The sequence below is a fragment of the Chelonoidis abingdonii genome, chromosome 2, assembly GCF_003597395.2.
Source record: "Chelonoidis abingdonii isolate Lonesome George chromosome 2, CheloAbing_2.0, whole genome shotgun sequence".
In the NCBI taxonomy this organism is placed as follows: domain Eukaryota; kingdom Metazoa; phylum Chordata; order Testudines; family Testudinidae; genus Chelonoidis; species Chelonoidis abingdonii.
In genome coordinates this window covers 231,754,314-231,781,903 of record NC_133770.1, presented here as the reverse complement: position 1 = coordinate 231,781,903, position 27,590 = coordinate 231,754,314, and the positions used below count along the sequence as shown (strand labels likewise).

At 42.6% G+C, this 27,590-nt stretch overlaps 1 protein-coding gene across 1 annotated transcript in view; it reads left to right on the top strand.

Annotated features, from left to right (window-relative positions):
- Positions 1-27,125, top strand: part of LOC116829567 (DGAT1/2-independent enzyme synthesizing storage lipids-like) — a 44,420-nt gene extending 17,295 nt beyond the window's left edge. The window contains exons 2-6 of the mRNA XM_032788437.1: positions 4,358-4,522; positions 11,457-11,650; positions 17,253-17,313; positions 17,768-17,907; positions 27,021-27,125. Of these exons, the coding sequence (XP_032644328.1) occupies positions 4,358-4,522; positions 11,457-11,650; positions 17,253-17,313; positions 17,768-17,907; positions 27,021-27,125 (665 nt within the window). The remainder of the gene's footprint in view (positions 1-4,357; positions 4,523-11,456; positions 11,651-17,252; positions 17,314-17,767; positions 17,908-27,020) is intronic.
- Positions 27,126-27,590: the final 465 nt, after the last annotated feature.

The following is a 27,590-nucleotide window of genomic DNA, read 5'->3' as shown; positions in this document are numbered from 1 at the left end:
TTTCCCTTTTCCTTTCAACTGTGGTTGAGGGGAGGGAGTAAATTTTACGAGCTATACCCTGAACCAAGCTGGACAAATGTGTTTGAACCTACAGGCACTGGTGAGTTAAACAATGCAAATAAGTTTTTGGAGACTGCTGGGTACTTGTGGGATAGCTGGAGTCCTCAAGTACGCCCTCCCTCCTCGATGAACCGTCGATTTGAATTCTTTGGGCTTTCCGTTACACTTTGTCATGCAGCACTGTGTAGCCTGGAGATTTTTTTCAAACTGCTTTGGCATTCTGTCGGTACTTCATGTAACGGAGCTCTGATAGAACAGATTTGTCTCCTCATACAGTGGGGCAGATCCAGTATCTCCTGTACGGTCCATGCTGGAGCTCTTTTTGGATTTGGGACTGCATCGCCACCCATGCTGATCAGAGCTCCACGCTGGGCAAACAGGAAATGAAAATCAAAATTTTGCGTGGCTTTTCCTGTTTACCTGGCCACTGCATCCGAGTTCAGATTGCTGTCCAGAGCGGTCACAGTGGTGCACTGTGGGTACCGCCCAGAGGCCAATACCGTCGATTTGCGGCCACACTAACCCTAATCCGATATGGTAATACTGATTTTAGTGCTACTCCTCTCGTCGGGAGGAGTACAGAAACCGATTTAAAGAGCCCTTTATGTTGATGTAAAGGGCCTCGTAGTGTGGATGGGTACAGCGTTAAATCGGTTTAACACTGCTAAAATCGATTTAAACACGTAGTGTAGACCAAGCCTGAGTGAAGAAGGCCAATTTCTAACTTGATGGGTTTTCTGTTTACATCACACTTGAATGGCACAAGTACCCAATGAGACTACTGAATTTTTGAAAGCCAATTGAGACTGATCTCAAGCCTCTTCTTAGCTCTTCATTCTCACATTGCTTTCTAGTGAGTAGACATGCAAGTGCTGAGCTCTTCCCCAGTTTCCAGACCTCTTCTAGTGTATTTTTTGCTAAGGCCTTTCTGCAGTCATGAAAATGGCTGAGAAACAACTGAGAAGGTTTAAAGGAAAACTATGGCCCTTCACATATCTCTGATTGTCACTGATCTCTGAGCTGTCATCCACCAATCTGAAGCTGGAGGAAGTAACCCAGCATCTCCAAAGCCACTACTTGAGCTGGTGCATTGTTCACTAGGCCTTTCTTTGTACTTCCAGCCTAATAGTCATTCTAATTATGTGGTCATTTTTATATTGTTTTATTACTGTTCTAGTCTGACACATCCTTTCAGTGAACATTGGCTTCCTGGTTCTATTTTGTTTTTGAGGGTTGTTTTTACTAATGATTTCACATTCAAGTTCTAGATATATTTTCCCCCACTTTAGATTTTCCTTGAGTGCAATTTTTTTTAAATCCCATCCATATGTGTCTCATCTAGGTTTGAATTGTTTTTAGTTTTTAGAGCTTTAGCATACACAAGTCTGGAAAACTAGCAGAAGGCTTATTCATTTGAATTGATGCTCAACATTCTGTAGTTTCATTGGTGCTAATAACGATCTCTGATGTTCCCCTCTGGTATTATCGGGATCGGTGGTCTGATAGGTCACTCCAATCCTTGACTCTGGGAACCAGCCTTACCTTACTCTGCTGTGAGAACCCCCACTCCTGGGCTGTTCACACACTGCCTCTAGTATGTAAGCTGCTCCTTGGATTGTGCAGCCGCATGACACTAGCCAATATCTCCGGTCCCAGACACAACCCTGGAAACCTCCGTCTTGCAGTGTCTAGTTATGCCCACTGGACACGGCAAGCTTATATGAGTTTGTCAATTTAACAAAGAAATTGATATGTACCAGGCTTGTTATTCCAAGGGGATTTCCTGACATTCTTCAAACCAAACACACTGCTTCAGATAGAATAAACAAACATTTTATTAACTATGAAGATAGATTTTAAGTGATTATAAGTCAAAGTGTAACAAGTCAGATTTGATCAGATGAAATAAAAGCAACAGTTTCAATGCCTTTACAAACTTAGATGCATCTCACCACAGGCTGGCTGGTTGCTCTTCAGCCAGGCTCTCCCCTTCAATCAGCGCTTCAGTCGCTTGGTGTGGTGTCTGTAGATTTAGGTGGGGAGGGGGGAGAGCATGGCAAACGTTTCTTCCTTTTATCCTGTTCGTTCTTCTCTCTTGGCTTTGCCCCCTCCCCCTTCAGAGTCAGTTAAGCATTACCTCATCGCAGTCCAATACTGACTGAAGGAAGGGGGAGTAACTCACTCGAACAGATCCTTCTGTTGCTGCCTAGGCCAGCGTCCTTTGTCCTGTGAGGCTGGGCTGGGTTTGTCTCGTACCTGCCCTGACGAGGTGTGAACTGCCTCTCTGCTCTTGGAGAGTTTTTGCCTGGGCTTATTTTAAGCCATGAGGATACATTTTCAGCCTCATAATTACATAGATAAATTATAACCTATAACATTACTGTAACAGTTACTATAACATCACTGTAACAACAATGCTCAGTGCATCACGAGCCTTCCGAAGACATCCAACATGACAAACTTTGCATTGGATACCATGCAGTCATTTTACAAGAATGAATATGGGAGTGGTGGGTGTCCCCCCGAGCTACAGAACGTCACACTATACAAGTGTGACATGAACAAAAAACCCATCAAGTTAGAGAATAACCTGGATCTTTAGTTGAATACTGTGGTGGACTGTATTGTAATAATCTTTGCGCAAAGTATGCCTTCTGAGCTATCATCTGAAAACTCATAATTTGATGGTCATTCTTGTCCTGGCAAAATATATGTGGTAACATTGTATGTTAAGTTATATCATTCCATTGTATGATGGTCAGGGCCAGCTCCAGGGGTTTTGCCGCCCCAAGCAGCCCTTCAAAAAAAAAACCGCGATCGTGATCTGCGGCAATTCAGCGGGAGGTCCTTCGCTCCGAGCGGGAGAGAGGGACCCTCGGCCGAATTGCCACTGAATACCTGAAAGTGCCGCCCGGCTCCGGAGTTGCTGCCCCAAGCACCTGCTTGATAAACTGGTGTGTGGAGCAGGCCCTGATGATGGGACTAAAACATGTTCCAAGTCTGGAGAGTGGTCAGTTCCTCAGAGACAAAGGGCAAGCTAACGCATCAGCCAGGTATAAACAAGGTCAATGAGCCATTACCTGCTAAGTGGCTATTCAGTGGCAGGAAAAAGGTCATGGGCAGAAAATGTACATTTTAGTAAAGGTTCCTGTGTACACAGTTTTCCCGGCACCATGCTTCCAGGTAGAATTACTTCTCAAGTGGAAGACAGGGCTATACAAAAGAAGGGGGCAGACACCCCACAGGACCCCACCCAGTCATGTCTCTCATTCTCTGTCCATCAATTCAGTTCATTAGAAGGAAAGAAAGAAACAGCCATTACACAGAAGAAGGGGTCGTGACCTAAGGAGTTTGGTCAGTAAGACTGTTGAGAACATGTGGTAAGAATAACTTTGCTTTGATTTTAACATAGTTTGTTAAATTAGGAACTAGTTGCATTTTATTTTTCTTCTAACCATTTCTGACTTTTGTGCCTTGTTCCTTGTATTCACTTAAAATCTGTCTCTCTTTGTAGTTAATCAACTTGTTCTATTGTTTTATCTAAACTAGTGTGTTTGAATTGAAGTGTTTGGGAAACTCCACTTGAGATAACAAGATTTGTGCGTATCATTTCTGTTAATAGAATGATGGACTTTGTATAAACCTGTATTGTCCAGAGAGAGGCTGGACAGTAGAAGATGTACATTTGTGGGGAAAATCTGGACTGGGAGTATGCTGATGTCACCCTACAGTTTAATTCAGGCTGGTAAAAGCCTAGCTGTGGCTGGTAGGCTGCAAGTGCACACAGACATAGCTGAGAGTGACTTACATGCTGGAGGCTGTTTGTGAGCAGTCCTGATGGGAAGCTACAGCCGCAAAGCAGTGTAAAGGGCACACCAGGCAGGCATGAAACAGCTACTCGCCAGTCTAGATTGTACTGTGGGAAGGAGACAAATGCCATTTGCAAGTAAGAATTTCCCCCCTGATTTCTGACTCCTTTTAAATCATGTCACAATTACAAAAATAAGAACAATGACTCAAGACTGCACCAATACTTTAGGCCTCTGTGGGTTGAGATATGGTTCAGCGATGCAGGAAATCAAGAATAAGGCTGCCATTTTCTCACTGCATTTTGATTGTCAAGTGAAATGTTTGACTCTCAGAACCAAGAGTTAATTGTTATGCTAAAGCTTACTCCTTGTGCAGCTTTCCCACATGTCATCAAGAGTTTCCGTAACTCTAGTAAGGAGTTTGTTGTATCACAGGTTGACTGGTATAAAGCTAGTATTGAAACTATTGTTCTTTGTACTCTTGACAGGTTATGAGCTTCATGGTATGGAAAAAATTCCAGAAGGACCGGGGCTTATAGTTTATTACCATGGAGCCATTCCTGTAGACTACTGCAACTTTGTCTGTAATCTTTATATACAGACAGGAAGACTCTGTTACTCAATAGTTGATCACTTCTTTTCTAGGTTACCAGGTAAAGTATTTTTTATTATAAATAAGAGAGTGAGTAATATTTTGAATTCTGAGATATTAATTCATACCATTTTAGAGATACATATATTATTACAAATATTAAGACTCAAACCAAATGCTTTCCACGTAAGCACTACAGAAAACAGTATAATTTCAAGCATTTGAGAATCTCTGTGGTCTTTTGAATTTCCTTATAGCTAAAGGTTTCTAGATTTCAAAAAACTTTGCATGTAGCTTTAACATAAAAATGAACTGTTCTTTCTGTTCACTTTTTATTGATATGATGGACTGTTATAAAGTGGAAGAATTCAACATTTAACGAGTTCTATTGTTAGCTCTTTTAGAGGCAATCCTAAAATATAAACTATATTCTAACAACCTTATTTTTTCAGTGTGGTTAATTGCTGCATTGTTCTTAAATAGAATTCCTATGACGCATCCAACTCTCGTTCAGGTTGTCATTAGGAAGCAGTAACTTGCATTGCACAAGCACATTTGGACTCTGAAGACAAAATCTGTCCTTGATGTAATTCCATTGAAGTTAATGAAGTTGCACCAAGGGTGAATTTTGCCTATAGTCTTTGTATGTAGTCTTCTGGCATGTTTTCTTTAATGTTCTGAAAATGAAGTTTGGTTACTTGTAACTGAGATTCTTCAAGATGGACTCTGCATATTCATAGTCATGGGATGTGTGATAAATAGGGTAATCTCCTGAAATATCCTGGATGAACTTTACTGAATCAAGTTTTTAAAGTCTTTGGAACCTATTAAATGAATTGTTTATGTATCCTCGCGAGGCAAGGATTGCATGTATTTCCATGGGAAGGGTAAACATTGCTCCCCCAGAACTAAGAACAATATGCAGTGATTAGTCAAAATTACACAGGTGGCAAAATCTCTAGAGAAGCACCAGCCACTGGCAAGGTTAGCCTAAAGTAGTTCAAACCTGGATTCTTCAGGGACCAAGAGCCAAAGAAAGGGTTTTTGGTTAAATGATGTGGTGGTAAACTGACTCAGGGCCTTCTTTCTGACCCAGCAGTTGGACAGGCTCTGTGATCTACAGAAGGTCCCAATCCTTAGGGAAGTGTTGGAAGGACTTTGGCCTACTTAGGCCCAAAAAGACTGGGTTCCTGTTCTGAGCAAAGGGTGTTATGAATTTGAAAACCCCTGTGTGGGGTTTGAAGAGCCGTTATTGGATTTGGAGTGATCTCTAGTAAGCGTATTAGCATGCATGCAGGTCTTTTTCTGTTTTTAATACATTTTCTCTGTATTGCTTTTGTGTTCAGACTAAAACAAGTTTGCTTAAAAAGAGATGTTTGGTAGATTAATAGTGGTAATTACACTGTTAACCATCTCTGAAGAGAAGGCAAAACAAGCCTGCTTAGGCAGCCTGTGTTTTGTCAGGGTTGATTACAGTAAAGACAAGGAACATTTCAGCCTGGAAATAACCCAATCAGAGATGCATGTCTCCACTCAATGGCTCAATCCAAAGGCAATGGCTGGGGAGCCAGAAGCTCAAGAGTGGGTGCCCTTGCTGTACCACTGAGGGGATATACAGGTTCCCTGAACTGTGACACATATGTTGGCTCTGCGTGTGTGTGTGTACGTGTGATATCTGTATCAGTGTGAATTGCACAAGTTTCCACAGCAGTGCAGCTAAGTACCCTAGAAAGGAGAAATGCAGAGAAAAGTCTCAATCTTTTTGGGAAAGTCTGTGAAAAGAGACAGGGGAAGATGAATTACGAAAAGCTGAGGAGATATTGGCTGGTTGAGCTGTGCACAGAAAGGCAGCTCAGCATTGAGGATCTGATGAAAACACAGCTCCTAGGTTTTGCTGTATTCTAATGAATAGAAGAGGAATAATGGTCCTGATCTGCAGGGACTTCCAGTCCACTGGCAGAGGGTACAGCCGGCAGGGTAAATCTTGGAGCTAGCTCTTGGAGGGAAGCAGGTAAGAGGCTGGCAGAGGCACTACCTCTTTTGTATCCAGTGCATCACTGTAACTGGGATCAGAGATGGATCTACAAGTAGATCAGGAGAATCTGCAGCTGGAAAGGGACAAACTGCATCAGGAAATGCTGCAGCTAGCAGACCGGGAGCAAGAGAGAGAAGACCAGGAGAAACAGCATAAATACAAGAGAGAAAAAAAGGAGAAGTAGTACCAGCATGAGGAGAGAGAGAAAGACAAACAGCTTCCAAGTTCTTATCCAGTAGGTCAGGGGCGGGCAAACTTTTTGGCCTGAGGGCCACATCGGGTTTTTGAAATTACATGGAAGGCTGATTAGAGGAGGCTGTGCCTCCTCAAACAGCCAGGCGTGGCCTGGCCCCGTTCTTCTATCCGACCCCCCGCCCTTGCTTCTTGCCTCCTTGATGGTCCCCCTGGGACTCCTGCTTCATCCACCACCACCCTACTCCCTGTCCCCGACTGCCCCCAACTGCCCCATCCAATCCCTCCTCTCATTCCTGACTGCCTCCCTGGGACCTCTGCCCCCATCCAACCACCCCTTCTCCCTATTTCCTGACTACCCCCGGAACCCCTGCCCCTGACTGCCCCCTGTAGTCCCATCCAACCCCCCTTCACCTTCATGACTGCCCTCCCGGACCCCTGCCCTCTATCCAACTCCCCCATCCCCTTACCACACTGCCTGGAGCACCGGTGGCTGGCAGTGCTACAGTCATGCCTCCCAGAGCGCCAGGACAGGCAGTCATGCCACCCAGCTGGAGCCAGCCGCACCACTGCACAGCACAGAGCACCAGGTCGGGCCATGACTCTGCAACTGTGCTGCTGCCCAGAACATTGCACTGATGGCGCAGTGAGCTGAGGCTATTGGGGAAGGGGAACAGCGGGGTAGGGGCTAGCCTCCTGGGCCAGGAGCTCAGGGGGCGGGCAGGAGAGGCCCACGGTCCGGATGCGGCCTGTGAGCTGTAGTTTTCCCACCTCTGCAGTAGGTAGAACTAGTCCTCAGGTACTTGTCCTGGTGGATGGTATAGACTCCAAGTTATTTCCTCATTTTAGGGAGGAGGATGACGTGTGTGTTTCTAAATGCTTCGGAAAGGAGTTGTGAATTGATAGGTCTCAAAATATAATGGTTAATGGGGATTGTCATTGAGTGGGTGTATTTCCAGTGGCGTCCCACAGGGATTGGTTCTTGGTCCTATTCTATTTAACATGTTTATCAGTGACCTGGGAAAAAACATAAAATCATCCATGATAAAGTTTGCAGATGACACAAATTGGGGGAGTAGTAAATAATGAAGAGGATGGTCTCTGATTGAGAGCAATGAGGACCACTTCATAAACTGGGCAGAAGCAAACAATATGTGCTTTAATACAGCTAAATGTAAATGTATACCTGTAGGAACAAAGAACATAGGCTGTACTAACAAGATGGGATACTCCATCCTGGAAAGCAATGACTCTGAAAAAGATTTTGGGTCATGGTGGATAATCTGCCTAACATAACCTCCCAGGGTGATGCTCTGGCCAAAAGGACTAATGCGATCCTTGGATGAATAAACGGGAATGTTGAGTATGAGTAGAGAGGCTATTTTATCTCTATATTTGGCACTGCTGTCACTGCTGCTGGAGTACTGTTTGTCGTTCTGGTGCTCATAATTCAAGAAAGATGTTGATAAATTGGAGAGGGTTCAGAGAAGAGCCACAAGAATGATTAAAGAATTAGACAATATGCCTTATAGTGAGAGACTCAGCTCAATTTATTTAACTTACACAGAGAAGGTTAAGAGGTAACCTAGATTGGGCTCTTCAGTCTAGCAGAAAGGGGTATAATATGATCCAATAGCTAGAAGATGAAATTAGACAAATTCACACTGGAGATAAGGCGTAAATTTTTAACAATGAAGATAATTAACCATTAGAAAAATTTACCAAGTGTTGCAATGGAGTTTCCATCACTGACAATTTTCATATCAAGATTGGATGTTTTTCTATAGTATATCCTCTAGGATTTATTTTGGAGAAGTTTAGTGGTCTGTGACAGCTTGCAACCCCCCCAAGGGGTCCCAACACCCAGTTTGACAACTCCTGCTCTAGCAATTATTTTGGGGAAGTTTGGTGATCTGTGTTCAGTGGCCTGGATCTGAATGTCTTGTATCTAAATATGTTCCTCCTCTTCAGACAAAATGTTTGCTGTCACAGAAGGCAATTGAGGGTGATAATTACCTTCCATAGTCAGATCTGAGAACCTCCCAATTCAGAAAAGGTAGTTGTAGTGAGAGGGGCATGGCCTTCCTCTGAGACTGATGGGGATGAACCACTCTCCATCCCATGGTGGGCAGAGCTAGGTAAGCCACACCCACCCCACAGGAAGCAGAGGGGCAGCACAGGAAGTTTTAAAGGTGGGTCCTGCAGTTCAGTTGCATGAGAGCCAGAAAAGGAAGTAGACGTTGCTTGGCTGCTGTTGAGCCTTGTGCCTGATATGGAGCTCTGCTGTGCCGAGGACCCAGAGAACATACCAGGACTACTGACAGACCAGGACCCGGTGGAGCTACTGGGACTGCCGTTGACTGTGTACCCAGGGGAGATGCAGGAATCCCAGGAGATAGAGGTACATGCCAAAGGGATAGTAGGAAGTAACAGAGGGATACCAGATGGTAGTCCAGTTTTGTTGGCAGAATTCAGGTCAGTGTGTTTTGGACGGATCGCTGCTGACCCAGTGGCAGAACCATCCACCACTGTTAGGGCCCTGGTGGAGTAGGGTGGGCCCGGGTCCCCTTATCCCATGCGGCTGCCTCACCCTGGGGTGACTGCTTATCCACTTTAGGCCAAGAGGCCAGTGTTTTCTTCCTATCCTCCTGAGCCTGAGGGTAGGCAATAGACTACTTAGTGCTGTGCCCTGCCCAGAGGGTCAGAGCCCTATAGATTGCTTCTTGCTCTGCTCCGTCCCAACAGCTAGAGCCCTGGTACAACTAATTCCCCATTGAGCCTTGCCTTTATAGATAAATGGTAGTGTGAGACGTGTGGCATCCCTCCAAGGCTGATGGGGAGGGATGGCCACAGACTCCTACAGTAGTTATAGACATTCTTTATGTGGTCTCTTCAGTTGCAAGTAATGTGTGTAATACGGAGCCAACCAATAGGGCCAAAACAGTCAATGCCATTCTGGCCAGGATTCAGTCATTGGATCTGATTTATACCCTTGACCATAATGCTGAAAGGATTTAGGATTCTGATATTTCTTGTTACAATCAGGCAGTTCAGAAGCGGATGGTGGTATCTGCTGATTAGCCTCTGATAGCTATTCCGATCTTGTATCCAAAGGTGAGCAGAGGTGACTGTGGTGGACCTGGTAGAACTGATCATAGAAATAATACATTCAGAGACCTAAAGGATGATGTCTTGAGGGGCAGAACCAGTGGTGAAAATAGCCGTTCCTCTCTTCTCTTCTTATCCTCTGGAGGTAAAGAAGGGAGCGTTGGAGAAGAGCTCCTCTTATTTGCTGTTGATCTTTTGCTGGATCCAAGACTGATGAGGACTCAAGCAGGATGGATCTGAGCCATTACTGTGGGATAATGAGTAGGAAGTTGGATTCAGAATGTTGCACAAGAGCAGTTCTCACTGGTTGTGGTTGCAGTCCCTAAATCGCAGGTTTAAGAGTCAGTTCCAAAGTGTTGGGAACCTGGTTATGCACTGTTTCTGAGTGGTTTCAGACCTGTATCTTAGGTCTGCTCACAGAACTTCTATGTGCCATAGATAAAGTTCTCATTCTAAGAATGGTTCTGCTAACAGAGGCCATTTCCAAACCACATTTATCTCATCTTGATTCAGATCCACAGACTTGGAGACCTTCTTAGCCACATCCTTCCCTTTCTTTGAAGGAAGCACAATCAGGGGTGGCTCTATGCTTTTTGCCGCCCCAAGCATGGCAGACAGGCAGCTTTCGGTGGTAAGCGGATTCGGCGGCATGCCTGCGGGAGGTCCGCCGGTACCGCACCATCGGCGTCCCCGCTGCCGAATTGCCATTGAAGCTGTGGGATGGCGGACCTCCCTCAGGCATGCCGCTGAAAGCTGCTTGCCTGCCACCCTCACAATCAGCAGGCCGCCCCCTGTGGCTTGCTGCCCCAGGCATGTGTTTGCTGTGCTGGTGCCTGGGGCACCCCTGAGGACAGTAGAGGCTGCTGGAGTTGAAGGTACCATCAGAATGGATGGAGGTCCATAAGGTTTCTATTTATCCTGACCCAGAGGATGGTGTCTGCCTATCCCCTGTAACTGATGGCTTTTCAGCTTTTGTTAGCTGACTCTCCTTCTTAGCTCTTGGAGTACATATGACAGAGATTGAGCACTTCAATGAAGGGCATCCCTTTCCAAAAGAAGTAGGGCATCCAGAATATGCATCTGATGTGGAAAATACCTCCAGACAAGAGATGTGTTTGAATCCAGATTTCCTCTTCAGAGCCACTATTTGAATTATTTATTAAAATTCTTACTTTAAAATTAAACTGCCCTAACCGGCTACACTATAAATTAACTCCTATCCTTAGCTCCATCTGAAGAACTATGTGAGGGGTTTTAGCATCTGTATCAAACATCCACAGAGGCGACTGTGGATCGCCTGGCCCCTAGACTGTTCTGGAACTGGGGAAAAGAAGGGTAGGAAGGGATACGTGAGCTCTCCAATGGGCACTGCTAGTTATTATGGCTGGAACTTGGAAAGTGCAAGTACATTTCCATGCTACTGTGGGTTGAAGCTGTAACTGCTAATTATATCTGAGTATTTATACCGGATTTATTACTGATAACTATGACATCTCCAGTTTTATCAGATATGTAATATGTAGACACACTTAAAAAATGCTGAAGGAGGGTGTGTGCGTGTTGGAGAGTTTTTGATTGGGTTTTATTTTCAATATGTGTAAGTAATATGTAATGAGGTCTAATGTACCATATTGATCTCTACTGGTTATGTTTATTGCAGGAATAGAACTGCTTTTTAACCTGTTACCTACAGTGCATAGTGGAAGAGACGAAAGTGTTGAAATTCTGAAGAAAGGCAACTTATTGGGTGTCTCACCAGGTGGAGGTCGAGAAGCATTCTTTAGTGATGAAAACTACAACCTCCTCTGGGGTAATCGCAAAGGCTTTGCTCAAGTGGCCATAGATGCAAAAGTGGTGAGTGGTTCCTTGTGTGTCTATAAATATGTTTAACCCACTGATCGTTGTGTGTTAAATGCCTGTCTCTGCACCCAAGCCACAAAAAATGAGTATGTTACAGCTGCTAGCTACGGAGATTAGCTCTTTAACCGAAGCTTTCAATACTCATGCTTTTTGCTCTGGAAGGAGGCGAGCAGCAGGCCAGGGGGCGAGTAGGTGAGTGGCGAACCAGGAAGTGAGGAGGGATGCAGCAGCAGGTGAAGAGGTTTCTCAGTGGTCGGGTGCGGGGGTTGAGGAGGGATGTGGTGAGCGGCAGGTGGGAGGGTGAGGAGGGACGCTGCAAGCGGCAGCAGGGGGTGCCGAGCAAGGAGGGGGCCGGGCCTGGGCTTGAGGTAGGAGTGGGGTCGAGGTTGGAGTGTGTGTGGCAGAAGGCAGGATAGGCAGCTAGCATTCCCCAGGGGAAGCTTCAGCCATCACCCATGACTTTGCTGTGGTGCTGGGAATACCTTTACAAGGCCTGAATAAGAGCTCTATGTGGCTCAAAAGCTTCTCTCTCTCACCAACAGAAGCTGGTCCTATGAAAGATATTTCCTCACCCCCTTCCTCCCCAATGGAATAAAACAGTTTTTGTTAATTTTCCCTTAGGTCTGGTCTACACTACAGACTTACATCAGTATAACTGTGTTGCTCAGGGATGTGAATAATCCATCCTAACTCCCAATGTAGACAGTGCTTTGTCAGCAGGAGAGCCTCTGTCTCCCATCAGCATAAAAAGTCTTTATTAAAGTGCTTCTGTGGTCCAGCTGGCTTCACCAATGCAGCACTTCAGTTATTGACTTGCCCTTAGATCCTTACCCACATGTTAAAGGTATTTTGTGACAGGGGTCTTTAATTGGGTCCTTGAACTAAAGATAGCTTAACTATTTTAAAAAAGAAGTAGGGAAATATAAAAAAAAAAAAAAATACCCAAAAGCTAGCACTGAACTGAAATTAATGATAGTATGGTGCAAGTTACATTCTAGAGAGAGATTATAATTTTACTCAAATACACTGTATTCATGCTCCAGAACAGAGTTTATGCATACATACCATAAGAGCAAGTGCGTGCATCTGTGTATAAAAATATGATGAATACAGTTGCTATTAACAATATTATTGTATCAAAGCATGCCCTTGTGTGGGCTGTTGGAGATCTCTACTGCTTCTACAATTTTGAGAATTCCTGTTTTTCCATCTCAAAAATTTAAAGGGGTAGTACTAACACTTTTTTTTTTTTTTTTTTAGTGGAGGGGACTAAAAAAAAAATTTCTTAAAGGGCCCATTTTTAATTATTTTTTCTCATTTTATACATTATCAGATTGACTTGAAGACTCAGAAAACCCAATCTTTAGTCACAGTTACATGCTGTAAATTTGGGAGTTCTTCATACAAAGCAAACAGGTCGATCTCCAGGACGTAGACACCTGCTGTTCATGCTTCCTTTTCCCCAGCTACTCGTCCTCCCCCATGCTGGGGGTTGGAGAAGAAGGTGTAATGAGAGCTGCTCTGATGTCTCTGGGTCACCTAAGGACTCCTCATAGGCAAAGGAACTCCACATGTGATTGGTTAAGCCAGCTTTAGGAAGAAATGGTGCAAAAGAGGATTGGGCTGTTTTTTCTAGCAGGCAAATATACTACAGTGAGAACATGGAAATCATGAGTCTCCCCCCACCTTGTAGTGACTGGTTATGCAGCATAGGGCATGTGATGGAAATGGAGCATTGGACTTTTAACTTTAAAGTTTTGAAAAGATTGTAGATTCCCTTCCCAAAAGAGGGAAGGGGACAGAGTGACTTGTTACAATAAATTCAGTATTATATCAGTGGAGTAGAGTGAAGAATTCTTCAGGTGTACGGTTGTTTTATGATGTACAGTAGTAGGTTGTCACAAGGTGCCTCTTCAGCTACCCAGTGGGCAGTGCTGCCCAGCCTGTTTTCATGTTCTCTGTCAGAAACTCACTCATGCTGTTTCCCTTTCACCATCTGTACATTTATTCTTCGGTTCCCAAGCAAAACAGAACATGACACAGGTATCCAGCAGGAGGAGACTGACACACAGCCGTCTTCTTCTCATGGTCACTCTCTGAGCTCCCATGCTTCCTGTTCCTCCCAGTTACTGAGCCAATTATCTCATTAGCCCAACAGTTAGCACTCAGGTGTCAGTAATCCTCTCACCAGAAATGGGTTATTGTCTTTCAGTTAAGTCAGCAGCCTTCTCTGTGCTGCAGCAACCTCCGTGATCAGGGTGCTACGCAGGGCCGTCCTTAGGCATAGGCAACGTAGGCAGCTGCGTAGGGCACCTGAAAATTTGGGGCACCACTGGGTCTTAGTGTCCACCCTCTTCTTTTCCTATCCCTGTTCTGACCCTTCCTGCAGGCTCCCACAGATGGCTGCTCTAGCCTGGTGAGTCTTCCTTGGGAGGGAATCTAGTAGTTAAAAGTGAAAAAACCTCCAGCCTGCCAGACCTATTAGCACAACATTGAAACTGTTAAAGAGACATTCAAGGGGTAATAAAGCCATTTAACAGGCATTTGCCAACCCCAAGGTATATACTGACAGGTTTCAGAGTGGTAGTCCTGTTAGTCTGTACCAGCAAAAACAAGGACGAGTCCTTGTGGCACCTCAGAGACTAACAAATTATTTGGGCATAAGCTTTTGTGGGCTAGAACCCATTTCATCAGATGTCCACGAAAGCTTATGCCCAAATAAATTTTTATACTGTCAGTTTCTGACTTTACTGACAAAAACAGTTGTGCATTAATGTAATATTTACACAGAACATGTCAGTCTACAGGACCTTAGTTTAAAATTTGCTTTAAAAATATTTCATTAGTGAGCTGGTGAAGATTATAAAATCACATTTCTAAAAAATGCTTGCATAGAGTTTAAGATGCACAATCATCTTTAGCCTTAAATGCGTGGATCTTCAGACATACAGTTTTTTAAATAAATCCTTCAAAAGACCTCCCTTATCTAAAATACACATTTTAATTACTATAGTTAAAAAAAAAATGCTTCCAAGTCTTCCTGTCCTTTCTGTCCATCCCTTCACCACCTCTCCCCCCACTCCCCACTGAAGAGAGCCCTTAAAGGGACAACAGTCCTTCCCTTCCAGATAGCTGGACAAAGAGTTTCCCTTTCTTTACTTCTGACTATCCGATGAACTAGTTTTAAAAGAACCCTCCAGCAAAATCAGTACCTTAGTAAGACATAAAATCCTTGTTATACCTAAAATCTTTGGAAACATATTTTTTTAAAGTTGGTGAAATTTCATAACCATGTCTCTTGTTATGGAGATCACACAAAGTAAATTACTGTTCCCTTTTTCTAAAAGCAATGAACATTGTTATGAACACACTAAACCTCTCTGATTAATTTAAAATAATGTCTTTGTTTCAGTGAGTTAAATATGTAGTAATCTGGAATGCTGGCTTAAGGTTTGAGTAGATTTAAAATATAAATTCAGCTTAGAAATACTGATTAAGAAAATGTAAAACAGAGAAGAGCTGCCTCATGTATTCCATTATATGTAATGTTGTATTCAGCAGGACAGCTGACTCACCCTTACTACGAAGTTTTTGCAAATAAAGCCCTGACAAACTTCAGGGCATATCAAAAAACCTGTGACTGACATTTTTTATTCCCAAATTTTAGTGCTTTTAATTACGTACTTTCTTCATGTCCATTCTGCATGAGGGAGAGGGTATGGGAGTCTCTGCAGGGAACTGTGACTCTCCGCCACCATGAGGCAGGCCGGGCATCTCATTATCCTTTGCTGTCTCGTCCCTCCTCCCCCTCCCCCACCAGGCTGTGAGCTTGGGCTGCCATCCGGCATAGGGGCACCAGTTTAATAATACTGCGTAGGGCCCCATAAATCCTAAGGACAGCCCTGGTGCTACGCGTAGCATTTTGTCATGTAGGTGTTACAGTATCCAGCATATGGTATTCTGGCTTATATTTTTTTATTGCAGCTTTGTTTGACTAATGAAGAATAGAGCTGTTGTAACAGAAGAAAGGTGAAGAGCAAGATTAATGCACAAGTTCAATGTGTCTTGGAATATGAAACGTGGTCCAGGCAACATCATCCTTCCCTCCGTTGTTAGTCAAATTTTCTATAAACTGTATAGATATGAGTTGAAAGAGATATATTTTAAAGAAGGAGTTGTCATCTTAGCTGTCTCCACTATGGGCTGCTGCTTCCGAAGAAGAGGAGAGGAAATGGGAGCTGCTTTCCGGGATCAAAACTACCAGCAGGAGTGGAACTGCAGGCAGGAGAGGACCTGGAAGCAGAAAAATAGGACTCCAGCCATCAGTGGTAGAATGGAGCCAGGCGATATTTGCAGGAGAAAGGGGGTCAAGATGTTACACAGAGTGAGAAAAGAAGTCTAGTCAGGAGGAGCGAGAGATTTGGAACAGATGGCATGATGACAAGATTAAATGAAAAGCAAGTTCAGATAGTGTGACTTTTTTTAGTTATTTTTAAACTATTTAATTTTTTAATTTCATGATATTACTTTTTCCTCTGAGCAGTTGTTGTAGGGATGTTTCACAAGAATTACACTCTCTGTTAAGATGTGGTTTATACTGTAAAAATGTTTAAGAACACTTGCTCTGATTCATATCTCTGATAAACCTCTTGGGATAGGAACTGAAGAGGAAGCAAAGTTCTATATCATGCCTGTACATGGCTGGCACTCGATCTATAACAACAATAATGAAGACACTGTCACCACATAAGATTTAGGAATAGGGTGACTAGCCAGCAAATGTGAAAAATCGGGACAGGAAGTGGGGGGTAATAGGAGCCTATATAAGAAAAAGACCCAAAAATTGGGATGTCTGGTCACCCTATTTAGGAAGAATCTCTGCTGTAATGTGATGTGACCTGTACTAGCTCAGTATATGTGTCAGAGAGACAATAATCTGCATCATATTTGAGGGAAAATAATTTTCTGAGAAAATACAGTTTCTTAAAACTATTTGGTATTAAAGGCATTAGAAAGGAAATATTCAGTTATGCATGATCATCCTTTCTTGTCCCCTTTCCCAAGATTTGCAGGTGTTTCATAGTAAAAGTGAGACTCTTACATTGCATAGTCTATGGAACTTTTGCAAGATTTTGTTACCAAAATAATACGTGTGGATGATTTTTTTTTTTTTCTAACTCAGTAGTACTTTGACTTTTTAGGCAATGAAAAAGAATGCTGAGAAAACTCATTAAACCAATAATTCTGATATCTGTGAAATTATTTTTTCTGCTTCTAAATGTTATCCTGTCAGTGTTGTTTTGGTGTTCATCTTGATAACAGCAACATCTGATATAAGTTCTAAGAAATCTCAGAAAACGTAGCCTCACCTGGTACCTAACTAGCTGTAGTTTTTCCTGACAAACATGTGACTCCTTTTGAGTATCTAGTCATGATAACTTATCAGTTTCATTTCGATTTAATAGGATGGTAAAGTAGACTACAACCACATGATACAGATGCAGAATGCCTCTCTACAGAGATGATGAAATATTTAAAACAAAAACGGAGGCTGAATTTACCGAAGTCTTACCACTTCTTTTTTCTCATTTCTTAGCCCATCATCCCTTTGTTTACACAGAATATTCGGGAAGGATATAGGACATTTGGAAAAATAGGTGAGGTTTACTTTATATGCATCTTTTCAAATTCTTGGAGTTCTTTTTATTTATATTTTCAAAATCAACTGTTTCTGGGAAATACTAGTCTCATGAATTTATTTTGAATCTTTTTTCTCTTTTAACTGTAGTAACTGTCATGTAAACTGAAGTGCACGTGGGTTATCTAATCTGAATATGTATTTATCGGACTAAGCATTAATTGTTCTCTACATGGTGACCCATTTAACCTGATAATGAATATGCAGGAGGTAATGTAAGAGTAGATAATAATTTTCAAGATTATGTGGCCTGCATATTGTTTTACGTACTTTATGTAGCCTTTCATCAAACACCCATAATATTTAAAATGTGTTAGTTGCAGTTCAGACATCATTGTGATTCAGAGACTCTACTGACTTCTAAGGTTCTCTCTCAAAATGTAAATCTCTCCTCCCCTTTTTCTAATTCACAGGGTTGTTTAGGTGGTTCTATGAACATTCTCGATTGCTACTCATTCCTGGATATGGAGGGTTCCCAGTCAAACTTCGCGCATATGTTGGAGATCCCATTCCATACGATCCAAATATAACAGCTACGGAACTAGTTGAAAAGGTAAGTTGGCTCTTGATATCTTGATTATAATACTTCTCATTTCATTTTGATCTGAGTGAAAATATTTCTTAGGTTCCAATATCAGACCTCAGTCCAATCACATCTATAGTCTCAAGAGTGGCACATCTCAGATAAGACTGAGAGACTCATCAAGTTAGCGTGAAGTTCTTCCTCTGGGAGATCCACAGGGGAGAGGAGAAAAGGATTTATTGCTGCAAACTGTGGAACACAGTGGGCAGTGGAGAGCTAACACAAACTTCCTATCTCCAACCACCTGCTCTTATTCCTATTAGACTCCTCACCTATGTTCTGCCACATACAGTTCTTCATCTCCAAATAGGAACAGCGCTACTGTGTGGTCAGGGATAGGCAGACAACCTCAGTAGACTGGTTTTATTTTTGTGGTGATGTTAATATAAAAAATACTTTGCAGTGCTTTGGGGCATGAGAAGGGGGATAGTTACTATATTATTTATTTTTTTTGGTTGCAAGTGATTAAATTTGAAGGTCAGATACAGTTCGCTTACTGCACTTTCTTGACTAGTAGCTCATTCAGGAAGTCGTTCAGGGCAAACAGTGAGCACGACTTCACCAGCAATACTATAGGAGTTTTTAATGGTCCATGGCTGCCAAATCTCCTCTTTAACAGCTTAGAGAATGAGTGTAGAAACCTGAAAAAAACAGTGCTCCTGTATTCTTCCTTCCCAGACTTTGCTTTTTCCAACCCTCACTCGCACCCAAATTGTAAACAATACAATAGGGAAGAAAAGACTTACCCTGTTGGGTTGTCTGGAATCTGAAAACTATGTGGCAAGTGTATTAATGCAAGGAGAAGGTGTAGAATAGCTATATAGGCGTTCCACAGTCATCAAGAAGGGATACGCTTCCCTGTAGCCTACACCCAAAACCACAGATTACCTTGCAAAGGTTTTGTCTGCTTAGCTTCATCAGAGACAGGTTGTTATCCACAAAGGCAGCAGAGGTGTTGTTTCAGGATGTCTTGCATCATAGCTCCTTGCCCTCAGGCAGCTTCTGTAATCTTTTTCTGCGGAGGCTAGAAGGACTGTACAATTATTGCCTCTTTCCTCTTGGTTTTTTTAATCCTTTTCTATTTTGTGGTATCTTTTGATTCTGTAGTGATAAGTGAAGCATAAATGCTTACATGGATAGACAGTTGAGAAACTGCACAAAGCAGTTTCTAAAACTGACTTCCTGAAGGAGCAAAATACCGTTTTCTGCTCCCAAGTTCCAGACTGAGCCACTTATTTGGACCTGGGAATACAGGAGCAGTTAGATTTCCCCCACCAGCATAAACATGATTTCAGCCACTTACAAGTTCATAGAAGCATTTGTTTTCCCTTAGATTCACATCATCAACGTCCTGTCTCCCCTTCCCCCTCACCACCACCACAGAGGGGAAGGGCATCCTTTGTCTACAATGAGAAAAGCCAGGGATAAGGGGAAAACACATTTTGCCCTTTTAAAAATTTCCAGAGAACAAATCATCTAATCACCACCTTGTTCTGTCCTGTAAGATAGATGCAGAGGCCAAAGGGAAGTCTAAAAAGAAAAGGGTGACTTCTTTTCAAAGGGGAAAGGGTAGAAGATTTACTCAGGCAAAATGACAAATCAGCTTCTGGACTTAAGGAGGTTTCCATGTTCTCGTCCTATATTTGCTTGGTAAAGGGGCACTCTTGCATAAAGCTGAAGTAGCAGAATTTCGGTGGTCTCCTCTTTGACGACTATGGGATTGCAAAGGTGTATCTGAAGGCATAATTTGACCTGCAAAATCTTTCAATAATGAGGTTGCCTGAGAAAGGGACAGAGCTTGACTCTAAATCCAGGAGTTTGCAGGAGTGGCTGTTAGTGAAACTTCATGCCATTAGTGAGGTGAGATTACTGTTTATCTCAGATTAAGTTGTCCTGTGAATTTAAATTGCTGATGAATAACTGACAGTACTATTTGATAAACATCACATTGAACACACAAATTCTTGCAGGTTCCTAAAATTTAACTTTGGGCAGAGGCAAGGGAATATCTTCAAGGTTCTCTGCAGAGCAAGGGCAACTATTTGTTTTACTCTCTATTGATCGCTCCTGACTTGGAGGGATTACCTCACCATTTTTTTCCAAAGACATTTTTCTGTGGCTGTTAAGTTTATTTTGCAATAGAAATGACAGTTGTCTATAGTCTTCACTTCCCTTTCTTTGGAATAGGACAGGGGTTGGCAACCTTTCAGAAGTGGTGTGTTGAGCCTTCATTTATTCACTCTGATTTAAGGTTTTGCATGCCAGTAATACATTTTAATGTTTTTAGAAGGTCTCTTTCTATAAGTCTATAATATATAACTAAACTATTGTTTTATGTAAAGTAAAAAAGGATTTTAAAATGTTTAAGAAGCTTCATTTAAAATTAAATTAAAATGCAGAGCCCCCCGGACCAGTGGCCAGGACCTGGGCAGTGTAAGTGCCACTGAAAATCAGCTCCTGTGCCGCCTTTGGCGCACATGCCATAGGTTGCCTACCCCTGGTATCGGAATTGACTAGTGATATGTCACAAGGCTGTATCCTAAACTGAAACTCTTCAAACACAATCACGAATTATCTAAGAAAAAATCTAGCCTTTATTTGATTTATGGGGGAGAGGAAGAGAGGGAATAACAATGTGTGGGTAGTTTGGGGGACTATTTGGAGGGAAACAGATTTAGCTCAGGATATCACTTAAGACTGCAATGCTAATTTCATCTTCCTGTGATTTTATCCAAGTTCTCCTGTAAAGAATGGAAAAGTCTCTTTCTAATGAAAAATTATATGGAAATAAAATCCCTGAGGCTGGTTCATGTATTTATCCTACATGAGCAATGTGTCAGGGTGGTGCTCTGTTCCCATCCTCTGCTGCCCCAGAAACTGCTTACACCCAGTTTCTTTTAGAGTTCAGTCTGTATTTCATTACAAACCCTTCTCCCAACACCAGTACAGTGCAACATCACAGTTTTTAATTCCTACAGTTTTTAGTCCCTCTTTACCAGGACCCTAGGAAATGAGCTCTCCTTCTTTTGGGAGCTGTTTCAGTCTGACTCAGCTAGTCCAGTTTTCCCCTCTTGCAACACTTCCTTTCTGGTTTATCAGGTTAGCAAACTGAGGCCTAATTAGTTCCTTGCCTGCCTAGCCATCCCCCCTGCCTTCACTAGCAGGACCAAGTACTGATTTTGCCCCAGATCCCTAAGTGGCCCCCCTCAAGGATTGAACTCACAAGCCTGGGTTTAGCAGGCCAATGCTCAAACCACTGAGCTGTCCCCCTCGTAATGAGACATAAAACCAGCATCGCTATTAAGTCCATGATTTTTAGTGTCTAGCAAGATTATGAATTTAAGCTCCCAGTCTCATCTTTTGAAGATATTATGCAGGTTTTCCCTTGAATACAAAGACAGAGGTCAGATATGAAGTTGATCATTTCAGGAAAAGTGTTTGCCTATGATTGATAGTGTGTTTTTATCTTCTATTATTGGGACCAATGCAGTTACCACAGCACTGCATACAAGATATATAATTACAAGGCTGCAGATGATAAATGTTATGGGACAGATCCTCAGCTGGTATGAATTGGCTGAGGTTCTGGCCTTACTGGAGCCCTGTGGGGGTTAATGCTACTATCAGAAATGTTTTTCATTTCCTGACTCTCATCCATTTATATAATTGAGAAAATCTTGGCCAATATATGTGCCTAATCATAGGCTCACTAATCCATAGTTAGGTGCCTAAATAAATAGTCTGATTCTTTCCACAAGCGTTGAACACCCAACAGCTCCCATTGACCTCTTTAACAAATTCATTTTTGGATTCTGAGGGGAAGCTGTTGTGTCATTTTGGGTGGAATAAGTGGGCCCAGAGAACTGGAGGTGTTTACGTGACTATTGTTATACAACATGAACCATTTTAAACGAGGTTTGGGATCCTGAGTACAGAGACCTTAGGCTGCTTAGTTGTTATGGCAAACACATGAGAGAACTCATGGCAAAGGCTGAAATGTATTGACTGAGATACACAAAAGGAAAAGAATCAAAACAAGGCAAAAAGCACTGAAATTAAGTGATTATGCAAAACAAACAATCCCTTTTTCAGAGATAGAGGATATGGGTTAGAGTCTCTTGCTCTGTCAAACAGCCCGTCTTGGTGGGGAAGAGTTAGTTTTGCTGTTCAATTTTTGAGTCCTGCTTTTGACAAAAACAGACCCAGGACAAGTGATGGAATAGTAAAAGTTGGGGAAAATATGGCTTTTGTTGATGTTCCTAGGACACACAGAGGCTAGTCAGAGATAGTATCTGATTGGTCTGTTCAGATCCCTTACATCTGTCAGCCCTTCTCTGATCGGCAGAGCTGGATGGACCATCTCACCCTGTTATGCTGGGGCCATGTGGTGCTTTTGGTCTCCGGATTAGGCAGAAAGCTGAGAGAGACAGAGAGGACAGTAGGTGGTGAGGGATACACGAGAGAGGAGGACAGAGTTGGACCTCATGTATCAAGTTGGGGTCAGTCATGGTATAATTCCCCACTCTGAACCTTAGCGTCCAAAAGATGGGGTACCAGCATGAATTCCTCTAAGCTTGATTACCAACTTAGAACCTGTAGCGCTGCCACCAACCAGGAATTCCAGTGCCTGGTACACTCTGGTCCCCCCAAAACCTTGCCCAGGGGACTCCCAGACCCAGACCACAAGGAAAGTAAACTCTTTCCCCACCGTTGCCTCTCCAGCTTCCCCTCTGCGGTACCCTGGAAGATCACTGTGATTCAGACTCCTTGAATCTTAAACATACTGGAGGACAGTTCACCTCCTCCCTCCCTCTTCTTTCCGCGTCATTCCCAGGGACTCTCCCTGAGAGAGAAAGTAATCCTACACAGAGAGAAATTAACCTTTCTCTCCCCCTTCCTCCTTTCTCCCCACCAATTCCCTGGTGAATCCAGACCCCGTCCCCTGGGGGTCTCACACCAGAATAAAAAAAACAATCAGGTTCCTTAAACAAGACAACTTTTAATTTTAAGAGAGAAAAACAGTAAAATTATATCTTTGTAAATTTAAGATGGATTAGGTACAGGGTTTTTCAGCTATAGACGCTGGAAATACCCTCCCAGCCTAAGTATACAAGTACAAATTAAAAAAATCCTTTCAGCAAAATACAAATTTTAACTCCTCCAGCCAAATGCACATTTGCAAATAAAGGAAAACAACATAAGCCTAACTCGCCTTATCTACCTAGTACTTACTATTTTAAACTTATCATAAGAGCCTGTATCGGAGAGAAACCTGGTTGCACGTCTGGTCACTCTCAGAACCCAGAGAGAAACAACCACCAAAAACTAACAGCACACACAGAAACTTCCCTCCCTCAAGATTTGAAAGTATCCTGTCCCCTGATGTCCTCTGGTCAGGTGACAGCCAGGCTTACTGAACTTGTTAACCCTTTACAGTCAAAAGAGATATAAAGTACTTCTGTTCTATTAACTCCTCCTATCTGTTTATGACAGGGTCCTTGCTGGGGCAGTGGTGATGGTTAGGCACAGGGCTGTCCTTAGGATTTATGGGGCCCTATGCAGTGTCTATTAAACTGGTGCCTCTATGCCCCATGGCAGCCTGGGCTTGCAGCCCAGAGGGGAGGGATGAAGCAGCAAAGGATACCGAGCCGTCCAGCCCGCGTCATGGTAGCGGAGAGTCACAGTTCCCCACAGAGACCCCTGTACCCTCTCCCTCATGCAGAATGTGCCACGCCAACACAGTCGGCTCTCTGAATACGGCCCCTGCCTAAGGAGACTGCTGGGCATGCTGTGTGTGTGGAAACCGACCTGCTTTTACCTGCTGTCATGGGTGGTGGGTGAAGTTGTTGCTTGGGGAGGCTCGCTCTCCAGCCCACCTGTGGCCCAACCCATACTCTGCCCCACTCTGCCCAGGCCCCGCCCTCTCTCCACTGTCTCCCTCCTCTCTTCCCTCCCTCTCCCTGATTGTCCCCTTCCAGCCAAATCCCTGAACCCAAATGAAGCAAATTACATTTGAAAAAAACACTCTTCTGAAACTTCTTTCAAAAGAAGATGGAGCTTGTTTTCCACTGCATGCCAGGAGGTTAAGATTGGACGTGCAGAAGGTACCTAATTAAAAGCACTAAATTTGAGAATAAAAAATGTCAGTCATGATTTTTTTGATATATCCTGAAATTTGTCAGATTTTTTGTTTCCAAAACATTGTAGTAAGGGCAAGTCAGCTGTCCTGCGAATACAACATGAAATATTATGGAATACATGATGCAGCTCTTCTCTGTTTTATATTTTCTTAATCAGTATTTCTAAGATGATATTGTATTTTAAATGTACTCTTAAGCCTTCATTCCAGATTACTACATATTTAACTCAATAAAACAGAGACATTTATTTTAAATTAATCAGTCAGAGGTTTATTGCTTTTAGAAAAAGGGAACACTCATTTACTTTGTGTGATCTCCATAAAAATAGACATGTTTATGAAATTTCACCAACTTTAAAAAATGTTTCCAAAGATTTTAGACATAACAAAGGATTTTATTTCTTACTAAGGTACTTATTTTGCAAGAGAGTTCTCTTAAAAATACTTCCTCAAATAGTCAGAAGTAAAGAAAGGTAAACTCGTTTATCCAGCTATCTGGCAGGAAAGGGGTGTTGTTCCTTTTAAGTGCTCTCTTCAACCAGGGCGGATGAAGGGAGAAAAGGATGGACAGAAAGGACAGGAAGACTCTGGAAGCAAGTTTTTTGTACTATAGTATAGTAAATACAATTAAAATGTGTATTTTAGATAAGGGTAGTCCTTTGACGGATTTATTTAAAAATCATATGTCTAAAATCCAAGCATTTAACGCTAAAGATGAATACTCAGATAGTGCACCTAAATATCCGTGCCAGGATTTTTTAGAGATATGATTTTATAATCTTCAGCAACACACTAATGAAATATTTTTAAAGCAAATTTTAAACTAAGGTCTTGTAACATGTTCTGAGTAAAAGGCGAAAGATTTATACCATCTGAAGAGAAACCAGAGTATTACAGTAAAATACAACTGTTTTTGTCAGTAAATTCAGAAACTGACAGGATATACCGGTACCTGGGGGTTGGCAAATGCTTGTTAAATGGCTTCATTACCACTTGAATGGCTCTTTAACAGTTTCAGAGTTGTGCTAATAGGTCTGGCAGTCTGGAAGGCTTTTTCAGTTTTAAGTTACTGTATCCCCTCCAGAGTAAGAATAATCAGGCTACAGCAGTTAGCTGTGGAAGCCTGCAAGAAGGGTCAGAACAGGGATAGAAGATGTGGAAAGGTGGACACTAAGGCTTTGTCTACACTTACAGTTTTGCAGCGCTGGCCGTTACAGCTGTGCTCGTACAGCTGTGTATGGCCAGCGCTGCAGTGTGTCCACACTGACAGCGACCAGCGCTGCAGTGTGTCCACACTTGCACCTGGTGCAGGGCTGTTGTGAAGTGGTGCACTTGTGGGCAGCATATCCACACAGAGCACTGCGTCCCATTTGTCGCTGTGGGTTGTGAAGGGCGAAGGATGCGGTCATTCCACTTCCTGTTTCAACACCCGTGTGGCATCGCTTCCCTTTTCAGCCGTTTGCTGCCATCTGTGAGCTGTCGCGTGATTTAAGAGAGAATGGAGCCCGAGCTGCGAGGACATTGCGCGATGTGTTTGCCAACCGCACGTCTGGCAGTGGAGCTATTCCTATCTCCAACCAGTGACACGTGACCAGTGCTGGTCTCGCTACACCGGAAGCAGACCCAGGTGTACAGCCAGCGCTGCAAACAGGGAGTTGCAGCGCTGGCTGAGCTTTTAAGTGTAGACACCTGCTAAGTTGCAGCGCTGTAACCCCCTCACCAGCGCTGCAACTTGCAAGTGTAGACAAGGCCTAAGACTCAGGGGAGCCCCAAATTTTCAGCTGTGCAGTACCTTACGCGCAAGGACAGCCCTGGTTAGGCATCTCCACTGGTGTGCTAAGGTCCACCTGTCACAATGAAAATCCCCCAGCAGCAGCTCACAAAGTCTCTCTTTAAAAGGACCCCAAAAGGTGGTGATGGCCCATCTTTTCTTTATTTTGTCCACCAGTTAGGACTAATTTCTGAAGTACCAATTTTGGTCCATTGTGCCAGTCCTGTACTCCTCTTGTTTACCAGACATGATTTTAAGCACAATCCTTGGGTGGTAGCAGTAGATCCTCTCTGTTTAATTCAGTCTTCTTTTTCCTTATTTTCTTAAACAATATTCTGTATTAAATGATTGTGACAATTATAAACTTTTACCCACTTTCCATGTGTAAAGTTCATAATCAGAGAAGGCCCTCCGGGCCCTAATTATTACAACAGAGCAAGGGAAAGGGTCGAGGCTGAATATTTATAAGATTTTAGTCAGAGCAAAATTATGCAGTAGATGAGATTTAACATGCCTGAAAAAATGGGATTTTACATTCTAAACCTCCCATTTCATTTAATTATTTGATGCATATTTTAATGAACAGTTACCTTTTCAACCCCTATTTTAAATGTTAATAGCTGTTTTTGAAAGGAGAAACTGCCTTCTGCACCTTGCAGCAGAGGTTTTACATCAGAATAGGATTTCCGCAGTGATAGCTTAGTTAAAAGATCTTTACCACAACTCCAGCTGAAAAACTGTCAAACTTAAATATGGAATTATATTGAGTCACACAGTTTAAGCGCTCAAACCTGCAAATACAAGTGAATAATTTCACTCACATATGTAGTCCTATTGAAGCTAATGAAACTAATCTCCTGAATTATGCATGCACCTAAGGAGTGGTAGTGAGCTAATATTTTCATATCACTTTTGCATATCTAGATCTAGCTGTTTCATATGCTTGGTTATCACAGGGGAAAATATACTGGTGGGTGGGAATGAGACTATCCCTCAGCATGAGCTTCATAGGTTCTTGTGAAAGATTTACCCTTCCTGCCCTCTCCTCCCACAACATTTTCCACAGAGTTTTATGTATACCTTTAATATCCATGGGAAAACTAGAAGAGAATGATGACTGAAGTAGTGATTCTTGAAATATAAAAGGTTTCCCCTCTTTCTTTCTCTTAACAGACAAAGGTTGCCCTTGAAATGCTAAGAGACAGACACCAAAAACTACCAGGAAGTATACTAAGAGCTCTGTTGGAACGATTTGATAAACCTCAGAAAGAAGACTAGTGTATTTAAATATTGTCCTTAAATATTAAAACCTGTTATTGTAACTTGTGGGAAGAAAAACTGTAGTTTTCTTAAAAGTACAAGAGACTGCAGACTACGTGTATCAAGCATTCAATCGTATCACTGCCTTAAAATCTCTCTCTCATCTGGTCTGGCAACTTCAATCCAAATAATAAAAGAAAAGGAAATTAAGAGGTTCATTATCCTGAGAGAAATTGATTTGAGATTGTTAAACCAGATGACAGCAGACATTATTCTGATATAAAAGTTAGAGCTTGTATAGCATTAGGAGCACATTGTCGGAAGTCGATTATAGAGGGAGTCAATATCAGAAAACTTTTGTGTTTGATCTGTTTCCAATTGTTAATAGAAGAATACAGCCCATGTACAGGCCAGATGAGAGAGAGAGTGAGTTTGAGACATTCTGGGCATAACACACTTGTAACAATATTTTAATATTTAATA